The sequence below is a fragment of the Gymnoscopelus microlampas genome, assembly GCF_963454915.1.
Source record: "Gymnoscopelus microlampas genome assembly, chromosome: 16".
In the NCBI taxonomy this organism is placed as follows: Eukaryota; Metazoa; Chordata; class Actinopteri; order Myctophiformes; family Myctophidae; genus Gymnoscopelus; species Gymnoscopelus microlampas.
The window spans coordinates 47,080,987-47,104,533 of record NC_139953.1 but is presented as its reverse complement, the minus strand read 5'-3'; the positions used below and the strand labels follow the sequence as shown (position 1 = coordinate 47,104,533).

Here is a 23,547-nt window from a genome sequence, read left to right as displayed (position 1 = left end):
GTGATCAAAATAAAAACATTATAGTGGTGTGTAAATCAAAAGAATTGCCACGGACAAGACCAAGGCTTTGCCACGGACACATTTGTCCATTCACCCTGGCCACAACACTAGAGCAGCAACGACCTGGTATCTCCCAACTTTAGAATAAACATGAGGAAGTTCTCATTCTACTGCTCTGCCACCAAACTGTGGAATGGCCTGACACCATCCACTGAAGGATGTGCAACACTGGTTTATTTCAAAAATGGTGAAAATGTTTTTTTAATATGAACATTTGTAACTCAAATCTTTGCTTCATGGGGGGTCCCTGGAACAAAACATTTTGAGATGGGGGGTCCGCGGCCCCCCAAAGGACCCCCAAAAAAAGCTCACAACAACACGTCGCTTTGCTTGTAGATCTGCTATTTTCAAAAGGATTTTTTATACATTTTCTATAATTGAAAACTTGTGAAATGGGACTTTCTGCATAATGAGTACTTTTACTTTTGGTACTTTAAGTACGTTTTGATGCCGATACTTTTATAATTTCACTCAAGTCCATTTTGAATACCGGACTTGTACTTGTAACAGACTATTTCTACAGTAGGCTATTGATACTTTTACTTAAGTAAAACATGTGAGTACTTCTTCCATCTCTGAGCCTGAGTGAAAACACAGTCCCTGTAGCAACGAGCTGCTCTGCCAACACAACACAGGAAGATAAAGAAAGAGCACACGTTCGTTCCAACAGAAAACAGCTGATTGACCAAACAATTACAGATCAATAATTGTTGCGATTGGCTATCACAACAACAGTGCCTAAGCACTTTTTTTTTACTTTGAGAAAAAAAAAAATGTTGGCACAGTTCGCAATAGTTTTTTTATTTCATTGGCACTGAGAGAGTTAACGGCCGATCAGCGGCGATCAACACATGTTTCCGCTGGAGCCTGCTGCATTTGGGTAGCCTGGTAAACCCTCCCTCCAGAAATCTCATTTCCATTTGATTTCTGGAGTGAGTCTGGCCTGATCGCCCATTCTGCAATATTGGCTGTGGGCTGGAGTTGGGCGGGAGTAATACCGTTGACTGACAACCCCTTCAACCAATGATCGTTTTTCCACTTCAGCCAATCAGCAGTTCATTTTTACCACCTCCAGACTATGTGACGCAACGGGACTTTTGAGACGGCCATGCCCAAAATAGGTTGCCTTATTGGGATACATGCGTGTCACTCCCCGCCCCTGCCGGTTCTCTAAATTTATATTTTTAAATCTCTGTCATGATTAATTGACCACATATATGAAGTTAAACAACTAAATTCTATCCAAACGATATCTTAATAGTAAATTCCGTGCCTCAAAAAATAAGTTTGAGACCGTTTTAAAAAACGAAACTAAGAAGTGAAGGCACTCGGACAACAACAATGGCTGCCGTTCGTCTTTTGTCGGCTGCACTCAGGCTGCACTCGGCTTCATTCGGGCTCACTCGAACTCGCCACCTGATTGGCAAACTGTCGCTGTCAATCACAGAACGATGAGCGACGACGCTGATAGGCTCGTCCCTTTGGCGTACAGAGCCAATATTGCAGAAAGGCGGATCAGGCCAGACTCACTCCAGAAATCAAATGGAAATGAGATTTCTGGAGGGAGGGTTTACCAGGCTAGCATTTGGGGGCATCTTTGAAAAATCTCTGCAACACTTAAACAACGTTATATTTGTCCGGGACCAGACAGTGGTACCAGTGGGTACATGGGAGAGTGGATTGACTGTCAAGGGACCCTGGATACCGCCTTCCCAAATACAAAAAAAAGGTAAACAGGGTCCCGAAAGGGGCTACTAGTGAAAACACAGTCCCTGTAGCAACGAGCTGCTCTGCCAGCAGCACAGGAAGATAAAGAAAGAGGATAAAGACGTTTCAACGGAAAAACAGCTGATTGACCAAACAATTAGAGATCAATACCGCATTCTTGTCAATGTGACTGACAGAATGATAAGACCGTTGGGCCTGACAGGTGGCTAGTACACCACTGATCCATTTCAGCTAATTGATGAGATAATGAAGTCTGGAGAGATGCTCCCTTGTTTGCAGAGAAACACCGCTGCCATCGATTAAGACCGTTTTCATTGATTTGGGAATTGATTCCATGGGTTGGATGGCCTGGCTAGTGTAAGTAAGATGGCTGTACATCAGTGGTGTAAAGTAACTAAGTACATGTACTCAAGTACTGTACTTAAGTACAATTGTGAGGCATTTGTTAGTTTAGTGGGGTACTATATTGTACTTCTACTCCACTACAATTGTTTTAAAACTTTTGTTACTTTGTAGATTTTAATTATTATTACAAAAACATACATTAACCACTTCAACCCATTGGAAATAGCCGATCTACAAGGTCACAATCCGTTGCGTTGCGACGCATTGTGAGCTTGTAGATCTGCTATTTTCAAAGGATTTTTATACATTTGATACTATATTTGAAAACTTGTGAATTGGGACATTCTGCATAATGAGTACTTTCTACTTTTGGTACTTCAAGTGCATTTTGATACAAAATACTTTGGTACTTTGTCTTTTACTCAAGTAAATTTTGAATTCCAGACGCTTAGCTATAACAGAGTATTTCTACAGTGCAGTATTGATACTTTTACTAAGTAAAAAGATGTAATACTTTTCCACCACTGCTGTACATATAGACCCCTTAACAGACGACGTCATACTGGCTGCGTGCAGCCAGTATGCGCGCAACGAAACCCATTATATCAGGTCTCGTTAGGACGCGTCTCACTAGCCAACACACACAAGAGGGGGTTGGGGTGTGCTGAAACCAGTGCACCCCGAAACAGGTTGGGAATTGATTGCGTGAAACAATCACCTGTGCGTCCAGGCTCAATGTTAGTAAACAAATAATTGGTCTATTGAAAGAAAGCAACTTACAGTAGCACAGTTATTAGGTGAAGCAAATTAATAACAGACCGCAGGTCACCTGTGTCTCAGAACATTCGATTATGAGAAAAAGGCAAATTAGTGGACAAATTGGCTGTAAACAACCCAGGAGTCAGTCGTTAGCCTTGGGAAAGCCTGGCAGATTACAGTCTAATAGAAATACCATCATTAACTACTTTCAACCCACGTCTGAGTGTCTAAAATGAAATAACGAAATTTGACGGAAGTACCAGCCAATGAAATTACGTTGTCGTTGACGCTTTACAAATCTGTTTACGTTCTCCGTAAATGAAACAAGTGTCATGATTGGTCGAAAAAGATAGTTTCCGGGGGAAATACGTACAACATTAAGTCCCGCCCCTATAGACACTCTCTGCTTTAGGTCGTGACCAGGCTTTTCTCTTCACAGATGAGTGAGGCTGGGAACGACGCTACTTTCAACCTGGCAACCCTATTTTTTAGTGCAGGCGAGAACTACAAGCTCATAACACGTCACCATGAGCTTTTAGATCAGCTTTTTTTCACCATTTACTTGAACAACTGGTTAACATGAAGAACATCTACAAGCTCATAATGCGGCACTCAGGCCAAAGACATCTAAAGTGACACAGATGTGTTCCCGGGTTGAACCGATGGCATTAACGGGTGTATGTGAGGTGTGGCGGGGGGGGGGTGGTATACTCGTACCCGCTGAGCACGTGGATGCGGTCCGTGTTGTACTTGAGGGGAGTCAGCTCTCCTCGCAGAACCTGCAGAGCCTCCAGGACCTTGCCGTCCTCCAGGTACTCCAGGTACTTCTGCTGCAGGAGCAGGAACTTCATCCGCTGAGAGAGAGAGAGAGAGAGAGAGAGAGAGAGAGAGAGAGAGAGAGAGAGGGGGGGGGGGGGGCAGAAAGACACAGTTTAGACCCATGTAGACCTGAGGCCCTATCTTTAAAAAAAAACAGCTTTCTGAAAAACGTATATAATATATCAGCTCTTTCGGGGGGAAACGGTGCCATGTCATTATTCCGACTGGCCCCATTATAACTAACCCTATCCCTAACAGATACAGAAGAAGTTTAAAGGGATAGTTCACCCAAAAAATCGATTAGTCACCAAACGTGGAAGTGCCTCTGCCTACAACAACTGCGGGCTATTTTTTTTGCACAAGTGGTATAGGTTTTGGGACGACGCTTCTCAGACAACAACAAACTGCAGTCAGCACAGTGCATGAAAACATGAATGAAGACGCACCCGCATAGCTTGCTTGATAATGTGGACTGGGCAAATCAGAATCTGTAATGGATGCCCCCCCTACGCACGGAAAAAAATGCTTCTCACTGTTCTTAGGTTAAATATTGATATGCGATTAAAATGTGATTCATTACAAAGCCTCCAATTAATTATATAATATATTTTTTCTAATCGAGTCCCAGCCCTAGAAAAAACTATAAGGGGTTCTCTCTCCTGATTGGACAACATTTTTAACCCACCTTAGTAAAAATGCATTTTCTAACAAACGCTCTTTAGCAATTATCGGAAAATAGGAATATAGCTTTAACTTTAACAAAAACCCTTTTTGTTTTAACCAAAAAATATCACTCACCAACATTTTAATGGGTCGGTTTGGTCTTAGTCAAACAAGATAATTCATTCCGTTTTTTTATAAAACAAATGTCTCTCTTAAACTCTAGATTGCCAGTCTATGCCAGTCTATAATTTCAATAGCCAAATGCAAATGTGAAATCACCAGTAGAATGTTCAGTTGTCAGCCTTGCCAACCTGAAAAGGCTACTCTGTATGATTGTATATGCATCAAACTAAAGTTAAACAAATCAAAAACAAAATGATAGAAACAGGAAGAAAGTGAAGACGACAAAATAATGAAATGAAAATCATAAAAGAAAAGAACAGAAGAAATAGTCAGGAATCAAAAGAAAGGTTGAAATTGAGGCATAACCCATTAAGACCTGGAACGCATCTGTGTCACTTTAGATTTCTTTGGCTATTCAAAAATAGCAGATATACCAGCTCATAGCGCGGCACCGAGTGCCGCGCTATGAGCTTGTAGATCTGCTATTTCTTTTTAATCTTGAAAAAAAAAATGCTTTTTTTTTCAAAAAACTGTTTTAGAAATCTGATTTAGATTTTTTTTAAGAATCGCCTCAGGTCTTAATGAGATAAAGTGGAGTGACGGTGGTTGAGTGCACTTCCCTTTACTATCAAAAACATAAAACCACAGATCCACCCAGACTCAAACAAACACGGCACCATGTTTGCTAATAAGAGGCCTGCAGATAAGAGGCCATGATTTCCAACCACAACAGGAGATGAGCTGTGGTGGAGAGAGAGCGTGCCAGGATTCCAATGAGTCACAAACCAAACGGGCAGCCCCGCAGTGGAGGGGGGGGGGGGGGGGGGGTCTGGCACAACCACCACTTCCCTTTACTGACCATTGATAAAATAACTGTAAAGCAGGCATCATCTGCTGTATTAAATACTAATCTAATAACCGTACAATGTAGGCCACGGGCCTGAAGGTGGCTTCACTTCAGACACATCAATAATACACAGAAATAAAAGAAACCAAATCACAGTGACAACAGCACCTCCCTGACTGGGCAATATCAGACAAGACACAAAGAGAGACAGACAGACAGACAGACAGACAGACAGACAGACAAAGACACAGAGAGAGACACAGAGAAAGACAGACAGACAGACAGACAGAGAGAGAGAGAGAGAGAGAGACAGAGATAGAGATAGACACAGAGACAGACAGGGGGAGAGAGAGAGACAGACAGACAGACACAGAGAGAGACAGACAGAGACACACACAGTGAAAGAACTAGGCCTTTGTGGCATTAATAACTGCCAACTATAATGGAAATAGAATCATGTTTACAATAGCAAAACTAGTCCAAAGACTCAAAATGGCTACCTGGTGCTTTGAGCTCCAGCAAGCAATCCTGTCTGTCTGTCTGTCACATAACCTATTCTTGCAGCTAGTTAGTCTAACTCTAACATGATGCAGTCAGTTGATTAGAACACATGGGACTGTTATGGGGTTGAGTTCTAGCCCATCATGTGTGTTAATAAAGGAGCTAGCTGGGGCTAGGGAGTCAGTGTTCATATGAAATGTGTGCACGCACACACACACACACACACACACACACACACAGTCACACAGTCAGTCACACAGACAGACAGACAGACAGACAGACAGACAGACAGACAGACAGACACACAGACACACACGTGGGAGTCTCATCTCATCCTCCCTCCTCTGACAGTAATCTCTCTGGAGCAAGCTGAATGGCACGTTAATATTGCCTCCATCTTAGGACCCAGAGAAACACACATCCTGTAGACATCCTGACCATAAAACTCCACAAAGCAGCCGAGCCAGTGCAAATCTTTGAATATATGATGTTTTTTTAAAGCGAACATTGTTAACTCAATTCTTTGCTTCTGGGCATTCTACAAATGTCATGTAGACACCAGTGTCTCTTTCTTGTCATGTAGACACCAGTGTCTCTTTCTTGTCATGTAGACACCAGTGTCTCTTTCTTGTCATGTAGACACCAAATCTTGTTTTATTTGATGTCCTTCCTGCCCTGGCATTTGGCCTTTGTGCCTAAATGTGTTGTCCAAAAATGGACAACACCAAACGCCAAGTGGCCTTGCCCCTAAAATGATGAAATTCAAGGCCTGGTTGCTCTAATATAGCCCACAAATCTCAAAATATTTTGTTCCAGGGACCGTCAGAAGCAAAGATTTGAGTTACAAATGCATATATATAAATTCAAAGATTGGCAGACATTTTCACGATTTTTTCTCAAAAACAGCAGATCTACAGGCTCATAGCACGGCACCGAATGAGCTTGTAGATCTGCTATTTTAATAGCCAAGGACATGTTAAACTACCATAAAACTCAAAAATGCAGCCACGCCAGTGCTTCCATTTTGAGACAGCTTTAACAAGAGTGTGTGTGTGTGTGTGTGTGTGTGTGTGTGTGTGTGTGTGTGTGTGTGTGTGTGTGTGTGTGTGTGTGTGTGTGTGTGTGTGTGCTGGCTGGTAAAAGAAATGATGTCAAGCTCCCAACACAAAAATAACAACAGTTCATTGAACATGCATGGCCTCAAAGAGCCAGATACTGCAACGGGCAAACCTCTTCTGGGTGACCGACACGCTTTTTGGCAAGGCATCGGCCCGGAACAGTGCAAAAGTCATGGTCGGTATCAGTGGTGGAAAAAGTACTGAAATGATTTATTTAAGTAAAAGTATCAATACTGCAATGTAGAAAGAAGTACTCTGTTACAAGTTAAAGTCCGAAATTCAAAATTGACTTGATTAAAAGTACAAAAGTATTGGACCAAGTACAAGACCACTTTGGTAGAGGTTTGGGTTACCTTGCCATGATGTAACTCCAAAGGTGGGCAAGAAATCAAAAATAATTGCTCCATTGATTAGAAATTGATAATTCAAAATATGCTCCTCATTGACTTACATTGTACGGTAAAACAGCTCTCAAAGTCACTCTTTTAGCACATAAATGAACCCAAACAAAGCTGATTCAGACAATATAGAGCATCACCAAACCCACTACTGTTTGTTTTTTTAATAAAAATGTCAACTTCCTGTTAATTTTACTATTTGAAGATATGGATCCGGATCGGCGGATCCAGTCCGGGTTTTCTACTTGAAATGGCAAAATCAACAGGAAGTTGACATTTTTATTTAAAAAAAAAAACAGTACTGGGTTTGGTGATGTTCTATATTGTCTGAATCAGCTTTGTTTGTGTTCGTTTATGTGCTAAAAGAGTGACTTTGAGAGCTGTTTTACCGTACAATGTAAGTCAATGAGGAGCATATTTTCAATTATCAATTTCTAATCAATGGAGCAATAATTTTGTATTTCTTGTCCACCTTTGGAGTTACATCATGGCAAGGTAAATACACAACCCAAACCTCTACCAAAGTGGTCTTGCCCTTTAAAGTACCAAAAGTAAAAGTACTAAAATGTTTTGAAAATAGCCTAGTATAAAATAGGGCTAAAGTGGCTAATGTTTTATAATAATTTATATCTGCAAAGTAACTAGTAACTAAAGTTTTCAAATGATTGTACTGGAGTAAAAGTACAATATTTGCCTCTGAGATCAGATGTTGTGGAGTAGAAGTAAAAGTACAAAGAATTGGAAATACTCCAGTAAAGTAAAAGTACCTAAAACTTGTACTTAAGTACAGTAGTTGAGTAAATGTACTTAGTTACTTTCCACCAGTGATGGTCTCTCCCTCTCTTTAGTCCTCTAACTAGAAGCTATACAGCTGGGTACCATTCTAGAAGCACCATGGTGTCTCCTCATTACTGTGCTGTGTCACTGGGGCTAAGAGGTCAGGGGGTCAGGTTTGGGGCTTACCACAATAGCGTTGGGAGAATGCATCAGTGCTCTCAGCTCGTTGAGATCATTCTCAGCCTGGACCAAAAACAAAGAGGAGGGGGCAGAGAGAGAGAGAGAGAGAGATACAACTGGTTAGCTCAGCACTTTCCATGTATGCATGCACACAGGGTTTGGTGGTGGTGGAGGGGGGGGGAAATAGAACAGTCAAAAATCACACACAACACATGATGAGCGATATGAGGCATTGAGCGTTCGGTTAACGCGTTCTCGCCGGAGATGAGCCTTGGCCTACATACGTTAACCCTTTAAGACCGGGAACGCGTCCGTGTCATTTTGTAAAGATTTCTTTGGCTATTCAAAAATAGCAGATCTACAAGCTCATAGCGTGGCACCGAGTGCCACGCTATGAGCTTGTAGATCTGCTATTTTTGAAAAATCGTGAAAATGTGTGCACATCTTTCAAAATATATATATTTTTTAAACAAACATGTGTAACTCAAATCATTGCTTCATGGGAGGTCCCTGGAACAAAACATTTTGAGATGGGGGGTCCGCGGGCAAATACATATCGGCTCAGGGGTAGAGTGGCCGGATGGGAACCTTGAGGTTCGATCCCGGGCTCCCCTAGAGTTAGTGTGGAAGTGTCCTTGAGCAAGACGCTGAACCCCTAGTTGCTCCCGATGAGCAGGTTGGTGCCTTGCATGGTTTCCTCCTCCATCGGTGTGTTAATGTGTGTATGAATGTGTGTATGAATGTGTGTGTGAATGTGTGTGTGAATGTGTGTGTGAATGGGTGAATGTAATGCACAATCTATGTAAAGCGCTTTGGATAAAAGCGCTATAAAAATGCACCATTTACCATTCATATCTAAAAGAAAATCTAAATCCTAACAGTATGTTGCTATATTATCAGTGGTGCTCCAACTTCTCCATGTCAAGGACCCCCAAAATGATATGTATTTGCCGTGGACCCCCATCTCAAAATATGTTGTTCCAGGGACGCCCAGAAGCACAGATCGGAGTTAAAATTATTTTAAAAGCACAAATTATCACGATTTCCCCAAGAAATAGCAAGGTCTACAAGCTCATATAACTTGTATATCTGCTATTTTTTGAAGAGCCAAAGAAATCTATAATGACACAAGATGCTTCCCCGGTCTAAATGGGTTAACCGTACGTGGGGGGGGAGGATCGTAATAATATGCCGCAGTTACGGTTTTTGACGCACGCCTGTTTTACAGCAGATTTACGAGGTCATTTTTTTAATACGAGTCCACTTTTACGAGCTTGAAACGAGAGGCATTTTATGGACGGTCCCGGAACAATGTCTTCCAGCCCGGCAGTCGCTCGTTTTATAAGCCAATTACACAAACAACTCCTAGAAACATATTACTATAAAGCCCATGTTTTCAAGTTTCCTACTTTATTGACTGTAATGAGGCCTTCATGGCCCTTTGATAATTATTTCCAGTGCTTCGGGGGAACTCTTGTCGGCACGGGGCAAACATGATAACTGAATAATGCAGAGGGCACGCGATAAGGACTGTGCCTGCTCCATTTCAAATTCAAAAAAAGTATGACCTTGAACATTATTTTACTATCCCTCTCTGTAGGAATAACAACATTTCTACATGGTTCTTACTTCCAATGCCAGCCAGAGGTATATAACACAGTCAAACCTTTGGTGTTAACCCATTGAGGCCTGAGGTTCCGATTCTGCAAAATGTCTTATAAATCCTAACGGTTTTCTGAAAAACGTATGTTTCTATGTCAGTGGTGCTCTATAGACCACCGAAGTCCTGACGTCACTCGTTCATCCCCAGGTTCGTAAAGTAATTTCGCTATGGAGAATAACATTGGGTCCTCATAGAATCGTCTCATATAAGAATTGTGGTCCAGAAATAAGCAAACTGTCTCTGCGATATTGTCAGGGAGGAGGTTCTGTATCGTTTATGATAGTCAGTCACTTATATTTGAAACAGTCTGTTTCTGGCGAAAATGTAACTAATTCGGCGGAAGTAACATTACCGTTTTCTCACCGTCAGTTGATGCTTCATATCCATAAGAGTAAAACCGGTTTTAAAAAGTAACGCCGGGGTCACTTGTTTATTGGGAACACAGTTCTTATTTGACGCGATATTAAACACGTCTATGGGATTCAGAATGGGGGTGGAAAACCGCGAACCAGGTAGACAAGCCAAGGATGTGTAAATTACGTCAGACTTCGGGGGTCTATATGTTTCATGTCAAGGACCCCCAGAATGATATGTATTTGGCCGCGGATCCCCATCTCAAAATGTTTTGTTCCAGGGACCCCCAGACGCAAAGGTTTGAGTTAAAAATGTTTGCTTTAAAAATATATATATTCAAAGATTTGCACACATTTTCACGATTTTTCAAAACTAGCAGATCTACAAGCTCATAGCCAAAGTGTAAAATAATGCTTTTTTTAGCTCAAATCAAAAAGTGACACAGATGCGTTCCAGGTCTCAATGGGTTAATGTATTATGTACTATCCATTTGTAACCGTCAGTTAGATTAACGCTGAGGGTTTTTTGCTGTGCGGCGATCAGGATGTCGTTGTGCAAGATGGAGCCCTGCTCCTTCTTCATCTTACAACTAGCAGAGCTTACAGGCTATAAACAAACAAACAAACATGGTGGGGATCATCCCCGCCATGTTTGTGTCTTGTCGCACACTACTGTGTCTGTCTAGTTTGATATGTATGAAGTATTTCTGTGGCTATACCTTCATGAGTACCTACAAAAATGTTATGTCATTTTAACAGTAAGAGGAAGGGAGTGTACATACATACGTACGCAGAACCTATAGGTACCGCTGTCAAAAAGGTTGCCAGGTGCATATACCGATGTTATTATTAATCCATTTAGACCGGGAAAGCAACTGTGTCATTTTAAGATTTCTTTGGCTGCTCAAAAATAGCAGATAATACAAGCTCATAGCTTGTAGATCTGCCTCCCTGGATTTCCTCTGCATTTTTGTCTCCGCCAGAGGTGGAGAGTATGTTTTCGTCTCCGTCCTTCCGTGTGTCTGCCAAGCTAACATTGGTCAAGCTTCACGTGACACGTGACAATATGTTGAAAGGGTGTGCTTTGATTGGCTAGCGAGACGCATGACGAAATAGAAACCTGTAAATAGGTGTGTCACTTCAAAAAATCATTTATATTTTTTGAAGTGAGCTTCCATCAGCCAAGCTAACATTGGTCAAGTGACACGTGACAATATGTAATATAAATAGGTAAGACAGGATTAATCAGGAACAGTACTGGCAGAGACCTGTGCTCCGAAGAGCACATTTTCTAGTTTTATTGTGTTTAGCAACAATCGGGGGATCGATCATACTGGAGATAAATATTCTGTGACTAGTTGAAAAGGTAAGGAAAACAAAAAAACGCAAACTATGTTTTATTTCTGGCAGTCTGGCAAAGAGTTAAAGCGAGCATTTGTAACTCAGATCTTTGCTTCTGGGGGGGGGGGGTCCCTGGGCAAATACATATCATTTTGGGTGGTCCTTGACATGAAAAACTTTGAGAACCACAGATATTATAGCAACATAACCTATTTTAGGATTTAGAAGACATTTGTAGAATCCCCCAGAAGCAAATATTTGAGTTACAAATGTTCGCTTTAAAAAGATATTCAAAAGATTTGCACACATTTTCACAATTGTTCAAAAATAGCTGAGCTACAAGCTCGTAGTGCGGCAATGACCTTGTAGATCTGTTATTTTTTGAATAGCCAAAGAAATCTTAAAATGACACAGATGTATTCCCCGGTCTTAATCTATTAATATCTAACACGCGTGTGTGACTAATACATTTGTAGATCGCCTCGACCTGTTGTATAACGGACGAGAGAGAGACCACTAGTGAAACCATGTGTGTACACCACCATATGATATGGGGTATTTTTAACACTGTTTTTTTTGTTGTTGCTTTATTTAGATCCGACCAGTGGAGAGACGGACGGACGGACGGACGGGGGGGGGGACTGAAGGACCAAGGACCCCCTTAGCTGAGAGAGAGATGAAGTAGGGACCCCCCGCCGGCCCACTACATATTGTAAGTAACCTTGTGTTGCAGATTCAACTTTTTCATAGATTTCACAGATCGCTTCATAAGACTTATTTTGACAGCAATATCATCAGTGTGTATGCTGGATTCATGTTAACCCATTAAGACCTGGAACTGTGTCATTTTTAGATTTGAGCTAAAAAGTATTATTTTACACTTTGGGCTATTCAAAAATAGCAGATCTACAAGCTCATAGCTCGAGCTTGTAGATCTGCTATTTTTGGAAAATCGTGAAAATGTGTGCAAATCTTTGAATATATATATATTTTTAAAGCAAACATTTTTAACTCAAATCTTTGCTTCTGGGGGGTCCCTGGAACAAAATATTTTGATGGGGGTCCGCAGTCAAATACATATAATTTTGGGGGTCCTTGACATGAAAAAGTTTGAGCACCACTGATATAGAAACATACGTTTTTCAGAAAACTGTTGAGATTTAGGAGACATGTAGAATCGGCTTCAGGTCTCAATGGGTTAAAATGTGTTAAGTTTGGTATAATCGTTTTGTTTCTTTTGGTATAATAATGGTTTTGGTATGTCCATCTTTTATTCTAACTCGTAGCACGACCAGCGAGACTAAACTAATTGATTAGCATTATGTGGGGAACAAAAACAACGCAACGCCAACCGGAACCACGATTATGTTGTTCCTTTTTTCTAAACCGGATCACACGGCTAGTTTTAGAACTAATACTAGAAAATGTGCTCCTCGGAGCACAGGTCTCCGCCAGTACTGTTCCTGATTAATCCTGTCTTACCTATTTATATTACATATTGTCACTTGTCACTTGACCAATGTTAGCTTGGCTGAGACGGACACACACACGGAGGGTAAAACTCTCCTGGCGGAGACAAAAAAAATCACACCCCATTCATATTTAGAAACAACAGTGGTCATCACAGTGATGGAAGCTCACTTCAAAAAATATAAATGATTTTTTGCAGCGCGTGGTGCAATTTATAGGTTTTTATTTCATCATGCGTCTCGCTAGCCAATCAAAGCATTGGTGACAACATATTGTCACGCGAAGCTTGACCAATGTTAGCTTGGCTGAGACGGACACACACACGGACGGACGGAGACGAAAACATACTCTCCACCATACTGGCGGAGACAACCAGGCTTCCCTCCGAGGTGGAAAGTCTGGTGACGCCAGGTTAGTAGTCCAGCAGCTCAGCAGAATGACACTTAAAGCACTGGTTTTCAAAGGGGGGTCCTGGCCGGGGGGGGGGGGGGTTCCAGGGGGTACCCAGCCAAATGATTGATAGTTAGGAACCAATTAGACCCTTATGGGCCCGTAACTCAGAGTGTACAAATGGACCCGTTTAGGTCCATTTGTACACTCTCAAGAGTTACATTAACACTGATGATACTACAGTGTAGATTGGGGGTCCCAGCGAACAAAATGGTATACCATGGTATATCAAAATGGGCGGGGGGGGGGGGGGGGGGGGGGGGTCCTTGAATGTAATTAAAAATGGTTCAGAATCACTGCCCTAAGCAGAAGTACAAACTGTGAGCTTGTACATCTGCTATTTTTGAATAGCCAACGCTAAAATCTAAAACGACACAGATGCTTTCCCGGGTTTTAATGGGTTAAAAATGACCTGCTAAATTTGCTGCATCAAGAGGCTCGCGTCAAACATCATCTCTTATAGGGGGTCCCTGGGGGTCCCTTTTCAAATGGGGGTCAGCGGGCTAATATCCCCCAGAAGCAAAGATTTGAGTTACTAATGTTCGCTTTTAAAAAATATAAATTCAAAGATGTGCACACATTTTTCAAAAATACCCAAATAAATCTTAAAATGACACAGATGCGTTCCCGGATTGAACAGGTTAATTAATGAGAACAATGGCTTCTATTATAGCGTGCCAACTTTCCAGGAACACAAATCACAACACGTCTGTGAGATTGTAGATCTGCTGTTTTCAAAACATTTGTAAAGTATATGTTCTGAGTTGAACTAAAGGGGTTAATAGTACCACATTAAGGTTCTGAGAAGGTGTGAGAACATGATGTGAAACCGTGTCGTAGCGTTACGGAAACAAAGAACACAGAACCCGGGAAATACTTTACATAAGGTGGCGGTTCGCGTTAGTTCTCATGGTCGAAATAAAAGAACCATTTATCTCTACATATCTGAAGAACCAGGAACACAGGAAAATAGTATACACTCCCATCGCAGCCGGTCCAGTGGTTCTCAAAAGTGGGGTCCAGGGGCCCATGGAGGGTTCCAGGGGGTCCCCAGCTAAATTATTGATAGTTAGGAGGAACCCAAATGGACCCTTATGGGTCTGTAACTCAAGAGACTGTACGAAATGAACCAAATGGACCCTTATGGGTCTGTAACTCAAGAGACTGTACGAAAGGAACCAAATGGATCCTTATTAGTAGACTCTCTGAGTTATGGGGGTCTAAAGCGTAACAAACCTGGGGGGGGTCCATGAAATGTAAAAGTTTGAGAACCACTGGTCTGGTATATACTGTACAGGAAAGCTTATGGTGTAACCATGGTAACCTTAAGGAGACAGACCTTGTCCCACTCCCCCTCCATGACATGGTTGCGGAACTTGGTGGCGGAGGGGTGTTCCAGTCTGCAGCCCGACTCCTGCATCAGCAGGTCCACTGTCTGACTGCAGAGAGAGAGAGGGAGAGAGAGAAGGAGACGGAGAGGGAGACAGAGAGAGGAAGAGACAGACAGAGACACAGAGAGAGAGGAGACAGAGAGACACAGAGACAGAGAGAAGACAGGAGGGGGAAAGATAGAGCGGTATAGAGAGAGAGAGACAGAAGGATGACACAGATAAAGGCGGAGGGCAAGAAGGGAAAAGATTACTTAAGAGTTTAACCATGACCACAGAGCTCAAAAAATAACACATGATGACATCATCACAGTTTATAAAGGAAGCACCCACTGGTGTCGGCCAATCAAGTCGCAACACAGTAAACTCTTCTTTTGGTGTTGAGTTCATTTGACTCAGACAGTGTGCAAACGTAATCAAATTGACCTGTTTGGTTGGTTACATTTTGTACACCTCTCAAGAGTTACAAAATGGATACATTATAACACTCAGGGGTCTTTACTGTGTACCAATCATGTCTGCTCAAGGCTTTTACATTAATATGACAATAATGTATGATTTGGCCAGTGGTGTGTTGTGTTCTAGGTTTTTTCGGAGGGTATACGATAATTATTCCATGCACTACATGCGCGTGGTCGTGGGTATGCGCTATTGCGTTTTCAATGGATGAAATGGTTATTAGACTGTATACGCTTTTCCCCAAAAAAATCTGGACTGTATACGGCATATACAGCGTAATACGGTAGAACACACCACTGGATTTGGCCATGTTGATGGGCTTATACTAGAGCTGGGCGCTATGGACAAAATACAATATCACAAAATGTTTGACCAAATACCTCGATATAAGTGATTTCTCTTTTTGTAATAGAGAAATAGCAAATCTACAAGCTCACAATGCATTGCATCGCGATGTGTGTTGCCGTGTTTATTTTGACAGCAAACTCTGATGTAGTCTTAGTCTTTTGACACACACACACACCATTTAGTTTATGTCCTAATTTAGTCATCTGAAATGGTTTAGTCTTAGTCGACTAAATACCAAAATCTTAGTCTCTTAGTCTTAGTCAACTAAATTAACACTGGTGTGGTGACTGGTGAGCTTGTGAAAATGGTTTAAAGTATAAAACAGGGCATGAGGAAAAGACAACTCTTAAAAGTTATGCCATATCACGACGATATTTTTATGATTATCCCAAATCACCGACAAATCGATATATCTAGTCTCAAATCACGATATCAATATAATATCAATACATTGCCCAGCCCTAGCTTATATAGTATATACCCATCTTAATGTTCTGTAGCGCATTGGTTCTCAAAGTGGGGTCCGAGGACCCCCAGGGGTACTTAAGGGGGTTCCAGGGGGTCCCCAGCTAAATGATGGACAGCGACCAAATGGACCCTTATGGGTCTGTAACTCTGAGTGTACAAATGGAACCAAATGGACCCTAACGGGTCCATTTGGTTCCATTTGTACACTCTCAGAGTTAAATTAACATTGATTTTACAATAGAAATTGGGGTCCCAGAGACATACATGACATTAAATGGGGGTCCGTAGCCTAATGCATGTCAAACTGGGGGTCCTTGAAATTAAAATGGTTGAAAATCACCGCTAGAGACGTACAAATCTTCTATTATGAGGGTCCCTGGCTTATCTTTTCAAATGGGGGTCCGCGGGCTAATAAGTGTCTATTTGGGGGTCCTTGGCACGAAAAAGTTTGAGAACCACTGCTGTAGCGATCAATCTATGGCATTTGGTCAAGTAATGCTGCTATGTCCAAACAGAAGAGACTGGGTCTGCCAGACTGAAGTTCATAAACAACGGTACAAAAAGACACTTCTATATGAATGACATTGTGTGAGGGGAGAGACGGCTGAGAGAACAGACGTGTCTTCAAGGCCTTTCCCCCAACAGTGACAGACCAGTGACACAAGGCTAAGATCTGATCTGAGGAAGGGGGGGGGGGTGGGGGGGGGGTGCTGACACCTCAGCATAATGACATCATCCTCAGGTATCAATTGAGTGGCGCAGCAGTGTTTTCAGCATTATCCTGTCAGCTACCTTCACTTGCATTTCCACATGTGAGACGTAGGGGCGTCTCTTCTATTCTGTCCCACACACACACACACACACACGCACACACACACACACACCACACAATGCCATGTATCCTCTCCCTATGTAAACACAGCAACCTAGGCTTTTCTCTCCCTCTCTCCCTCTCTCTTTACAGTACTGTGTAATGGCAGCTGCCTTTAGACAAAAGCCGGACAGAAGAGAGAGAGAGAGAGAAGTGGAGGAACGGCTATTGACCAGTGCATTATCAGTCCATTAAGGAGAGCAACAGTGGCAGCTTTTAAAAGTGCAATGCTAGAAATATATTTCATGCAGAGCGTCGATGCGTTCAAGCAGGCGCTAAGCTATAATTAGATTCAAACCCCAACGTTTCTAATCTATAACAGCTGGTTTAGACGTGCATTTAGTCACGATGAAACTGTATCACATCCCCAACAGGGGAAACTTGTTTTCTCTGAACCGTGTCCACCACCAATGTCGAGTTATAGGAGGGCTAAATAATATCATACAGTAGTTTATATACGTGACATTGTGTGCGACTGACACTGCTGACATTGCCCTGACACACACACACACACACACACACACACACACACACACACACACACACACACACACACACACACACACACACACACACACACACACACACACACGACAACAGAGGACACAACATTTGTGTCCTCAAGCAGGAGGCTTTTATCTCGCCGCCAACTTGGCAACTTGTGTGTTTTCTAACATTTTAAATGTCAGAAAAAACACAAGTTGCCAAGTTGGTGGTGAGATAAAAGCCTCCTGCTGCTGTATGAAATGGTGTCATGTGATGGATACACGAATATATACATGTATATGAGAATAAAGGCGTTCTAGTAGGTGACAGCTCAAAGCTTCAGAAAGAGTGCACTTAGAATATCAAAACATCCATGACAGCTGTCATAATAGCCATGCTTATTGTTCTAATAATGTGGCCTAATTATTTATGTCCATGTAACGTTGTCTAGCAGAAGAAAACGGGCCATCATCATTATCAATCGTGATTATGGTAAAAAAGGATAAACAAGGGTGACCACCAGGACAAAAAATAAATAATCGACGCTTATATCATATTAATAGCTTATATACGCTAATATTACACTTATATGCTTCTTGTGTGACAATGACAGTCTTGATTTATAACGCTTTGTATGCATGTATAACATGTCATGATGGACTGTGTACATGGCATCTTTCTCTAGATGCATCCACATAATTCGGTATTAAACATCCATTATTTAAACGCACACACACACAAGATCCAGCTGCTGTTCATATCAATAACGTCCTGTGTGTGTGAGTCTGTCGTGGTTGAATAATAATAATAACAACCACTCAAATGGTGGACTAGTGACTGCTGTCTGGTTCTCTTAAGGAAAAGGGGGCTGGTGGTTGTTGTTGTTGTTGTTTGAACACAAAACATTTCAAACCCTCGGTGTTTAAACGTTAAGTATGTGTAACACAGAGTTGGTGTGCACAAAAGCGGTGGTATTTGGTTGTGTTTTGCACCCCCTCGGAGATAGATTAAGGGGTAGATTAGCAGCAAAGCGATCAGTGTGCTGCTAACTGTGTTATTGTGCAAGATGGAGCCCTTCTTCTTCATCTCACAACTAGCAGAGCTTTTTTACACAGAGGACTGTATATAACACCCCATCCCCCCATCATGTTTGTGTCTGTCTGTCAAAACGCACACACACACTGGCCCAACACGAATTCAAAAATAAAAGAAAACACGTCTAAACCAGGGCTACACTTTGTGTGTTTACGAGGTTTTTTTGGGGGTGAAGTTTTTTTTTCTTCCCGTCTTAACGACGGCGAAAAAAAATTAATGCTTTGACATAAAACACATCAATAAACAACACTTTAGGTTTGTTTCTGTGGAGCTCTCCCACGACCAACCATCTGATCCACTTACTTGAGCCCCAGCCCGTGGAGATGTTGTCCTATCAACCTGATCACGTCCTCCTCGGACTGGGAGAGACGCTTCTTCTTCTTCAGCGAGGAGCCCGCTGCCTCCGGGCCCGTGGAGGAGGACGAAGAGCCGGGCGGAGGAGCTCCAGCTCCGCCGGTGGTGGTGGTGGTTGTCGTCGAAGAGGAAGAAGCAACAGCTCCGTTGCTGCTGGTGGTACCGACGATATTCCCGTTGTTTGTGCTGCTGGTCATGAGGAGTCCGTTTGAGGAGTGAGTCCCACCACCACCACCACCACCGCCGGCACCACCACCGGCCGTGGAGGACGACGACGAGGAGGAGGAGGACGAAGACTCCCCGTTCTGTGCGCTGCTGCTCGGGCAGGAGGGCTCCGCCGCGGCCGGCGGGTCCTGCTGGTCCTGCTGCCCCGCCGCCGCCGCTGCTGCTGCCGCCGCCGCTGCTGCCGCTGCCCCGTTCGACTGCATGTCTCTGTTCACGACGCTCCGGTTGAAGTGGATGGAGGACGAGGTGGAGGCCGGAGGAGAATGTAAAGAAGACGACGAAGGAGGAGGTGGTGGTGGTGGGGGAGAAGAGGTGGCAGCGACAGCGGCAGCGGCGGCGGCAGCAGCGGGTCCCAGAACAGCAGCAGCGACTCCGCCGGAATCCGTCGGGCCCGTCGCGACCGTCGTCGAAGCCCCGGGCTCTCCTACTCCCTCCGCCGCCGAGGCTCGGTGCTTCTTCCGCGGGGGCGGCGACGCTCCGCCGGTGTCCGAGTCGGAGGAGGAGGAAGAGGAGGAGGTGGAGGCGGCGGAGGCCAGAGTTTCCTCGCCGAGAGCGGCCGTGGTTCGGAGGCCCGGCGGAGGCTGAGCTCCGGGCGGGGGGGGAGAGAGGAGAGGAGGCCGAGGCGGAGGGTCAGAGCTCCCCGGATAAGAGACGTAGGTTCGGGGGTCCGTTGAGAGAGAAGCGGCCAGGTTGTTGTTGTTTCCTCCAGAACAGCTGCAGCCCTAATGGAGTCCCCGCACGCTGACGTCACCGGAAATTCCTGCACTGACTGCCATGCTTCCGGGGCGTCGTTCCAAAACCTATACCGCTTGTGCTCTATGACCACGCCCCGCTTCTGTGACGAACGCGGAACTGCCTCTCAGCATAACATTCAACCGATGTATTATTATTCTATGCATTCAACACATTATAATATGGCGTGCTTCGCTAATAATTAAACTGCTCCCAATTTCGTTGGATCGAATCCTGCTGCACTCTTTTTTCCATTTTCTTTTGCCGATAAAGTAAGATAAGTCTCCAAACCGAACGTTGCGAAGTTCGCCTCAGCCCACTCACAGCCGTTTGAGATATGTATTATGTACCGATGTGGTCGGGGACAGAATCCTAAATCATGTTTTGGGGAGAGCGTTTGCCCCAACTGCCACTCAAAGCGGCTACTGGCCAATCATAGCGCGTCCTTGCACAAGCGGTATAGGCTTTGGGATGACGACGCGCTTCCGGGTGGTAGAATGCAGCGTTGCCAGGTCGTGCGAGAGAAACAAGCAACCAGGTCCATGAAAACAAGCCCAAAAGAAGCCACTAGGCCACATGAGCACTCTAACCCCATACTGAATAGGCTATACATTGGCTGATTGAAAAAGCTCACAAGTTACAACGTGTCGTGATGCGACGCCTTGTCAGTTTGTAGATCTGCTATTTTCAAATAAAAATCTTCCAAAAAAAGGGAAACCCCCCCAAAAAAAACTGTTTACTGTAACTGTACATATTTTTGTTTTCAAACTGTTTATATGATGTTTTGCATATATTGTATATTTGTCGGTCATTAAATGTTTTGATGAATTGAGTACAAAGGACCCCAATGGAAACGAGCCACAGGCTTTCTTGGGTTTAAAATCCACCTTGTATTGTATTTTTGGCAAACTGGTGAAACTGCTAATAAAGTATTCAATCAATCAAAACAAATAAGCAACTATACTTTATAAACAAGCCCAAATAATCAACTACACTTTAGAAACAAGCCCAAATAAACAACTACACGTTAGAAACAAGCCCAAATAAACAACTACACTTTAGAAACAAGCCCAAATAAACAACTAAACGTTAGAAACAAGCCCAAATAAACAACTACACTTTAGAAACAAGCCCAAATAAACAACTACACGTTAGAAACATGCCCAAATAAACAACTACACTTTAGAAACAAGCCCAAATAAACAACTACACGTTAGAAACAAGCCCAAATAAACAACTACACTTTAGAAACAAGCCCAAATAAACAACTACACATTAGAAACAAGCCCAAATAAACAACTACACTTTAGAAACAAGCCCAAATAAACAAGTACACGTTAGAAACAAGCCCAAATAAACAACTACACTTTAGAAACAAGCCCAAATAAACAACTACACGTTAGAAACAAGCCCAAATATTAAAGCAACTACACTTTAGAAACAAGCTTAAAAAAAAGCAAACCACAAATACCAATATTTACAAGCGAATTCAAAACGTATAATAAGCGGACATGGCAACACTGGTGGTAGAACGTCTTCTTTAAAAAAGCCCCCGATTGTAGCCGAAAGTAGCCGAAGATTTGCGGCCCGAAGAAACATTAGCCGATCTACAAGCTCACAACGCGTAGCGTGACTCCCATCCACGACACGTTGTGAGCTTGTAGATCGGCTAATTTGTGTCTTCGGCCGTGCGACACCGAAGTAGGCCTACGGCAATGCATAAATGGGACATAGAAAAAATACATGCAAATCTTATCTTAGTACTATAAATTAACCAATAGTTAAATACACATTTAAATTAATTAAGTTATACATTATTCATTGAATCATCTTTTTAATTTTAATCATATCATAAATTACTTTAATTTTATCAATTATAAATGTAATTGATAAAAAATAATATTACATTCATTTAAATGAACTAAAGTAAAGTAACCAATGGATGAAGTACAACGGGTATTATAATTTATATATATATATCATTTAAAATACAATATGTTTTGTATTGTATTTGTATTATATTGTATTGTATTGTATTGTATGTGTAAATACTGTATAATAATGTATTATATTATAATGTATTATATTTGCAAGTATCTTTATTTTCCCCCCCTTTCTTTTTCTTTATGTTATTTTGTTAGTCTGCTTGGTTGTCAGTTTTGTCCATGCACTTTTGTGTTCTAAAATCATTGAAAAAGATTTGCAAGGGAATGGAAGGTGCCTCATATTGACTTGCAGTTGCAGCAGGTGGGTAGGGTAGATGTGCTGAGACAGTGCTGGTCACAGAACTCACAGTGTCAAACTCTTGTTCAGACTGGCAGCCCAAATCCAGCCCAAATCAGATTTTGATGGTTTGATGCAGCCTGAACAAGGATGTGGTCCAAATTGGATTTACCAAAACTACATTTCCAGGTGGTTTTCTGCTGTTCAGACTTGATTCAACCAATCTGACTCCAATCTAGATAGGCCAAAGTTGGGTTGAGTTGGGCTGCCAGAGTGAATAGATGGTTGTGGACTGATGAGTCAACATGAAAAAGTTTAGGGTATTATTAGGAGTTTTTTTCCCCCCACTTTATGATAGTGTTTGTTTAACAAACAAAAGGCCAAACACTTGTTTGTTACCAAATGGAGGGGGGACATTTTTTAATTAAGTCAGATGCTCACAACCAAAAACTGATTTATTCAGAATTTATTACGAAGACAATATGAACTAATAGGATTCAATTCATCACTTCACATACAACTGTCATCAAGAGGTAAAGTCTGTTTGCACTAACTGTGTCTTCTGAAATGATCATGTTCTGAAAAGTTGACCAAAACACCATGTTACACTAAAGTTGGCTTTAGCCTGAACATGGTCTTTGTCTTGGATGATCAATTTCAGAAAATTGTGATCACAAACAAATTAATTTGAATTTGTAAATGGTTTGGTGCAATACCTGGTGTACTTACTATTGACAGAGTAGGCTACTCGTTATAGCCGTTGGCAGAGTATGCAGTGCAGTACCCACCACCAAAGTACTTAGAATAATTTGAGTACTATGACGTCAGTCCTATGATGTAAAATTGATGACATCAGGGATCTCAATATGCCCATATACGGGCATAGTGGTCGGCTTGGCGGTTCTGGACAACCACCGTTCCAAACGACATAAGAACACCTCGGGAAGCTGTTGAAAAGGTTTTCACAGCATCAAGGTTTGTTACTATCAGGTTATCATTGATATTCAATCACTGTTGCTTTGGTAGGCCAGTCATTGTGACCTCATCGTGATGGTCATCTCAATGACCAAGTGCAATACAGTATATCGTAAACAATGCCGTTTTGGCGAAACATTTAGATTGATCCACGTGTAACGAAGGCTTTCACGTCATACAGCTTGATAGGTTGCCATAGTTGCCTAATAGTTACAAAATAAAAAGTCGTTATGGTCACCACTCAGGTGAGTCAGGCCACGTCATGGACTCCATATTTGGGTACAAACAGTAAGACCTCCTGGAATTCCATATATGGAGCTAACTGCGT

At 42.4% G+C, this 23,547-nt stretch overlaps 1 protein-coding gene across 1 annotated transcript in view; it reads right to left on the bottom strand.

Annotated features, from left to right (window-relative positions):
- Positions 1-19,638, bottom strand: part of LOC311062648 (WD repeat-containing protein 26-like) — a 41,250-nt gene extending 21,612 nt beyond the window's left edge. The window contains exons 1-4 of the mRNA XM_084081847.1: positions 19,014-19,638; positions 14,935-15,034; positions 8,325-8,381; positions 3,610-3,746 (exon numbers count right to left, since the gene is read on the bottom strand). Coding sequence (XP_083937973.1) covers positions 3,610-3,746; positions 8,325-8,381; positions 14,935-15,034; positions 19,014-19,492 — 773 coding nt within the window. The 5' untranslated portion in view covers positions 19,493-19,638. The remainder of the gene's footprint in view (positions 1-3,609; positions 3,747-8,324; positions 8,382-14,934; positions 15,035-19,013) is intronic.
- Between the last annotated feature and the right edge of the window lie 3,909 nt (positions 19,639-23,547).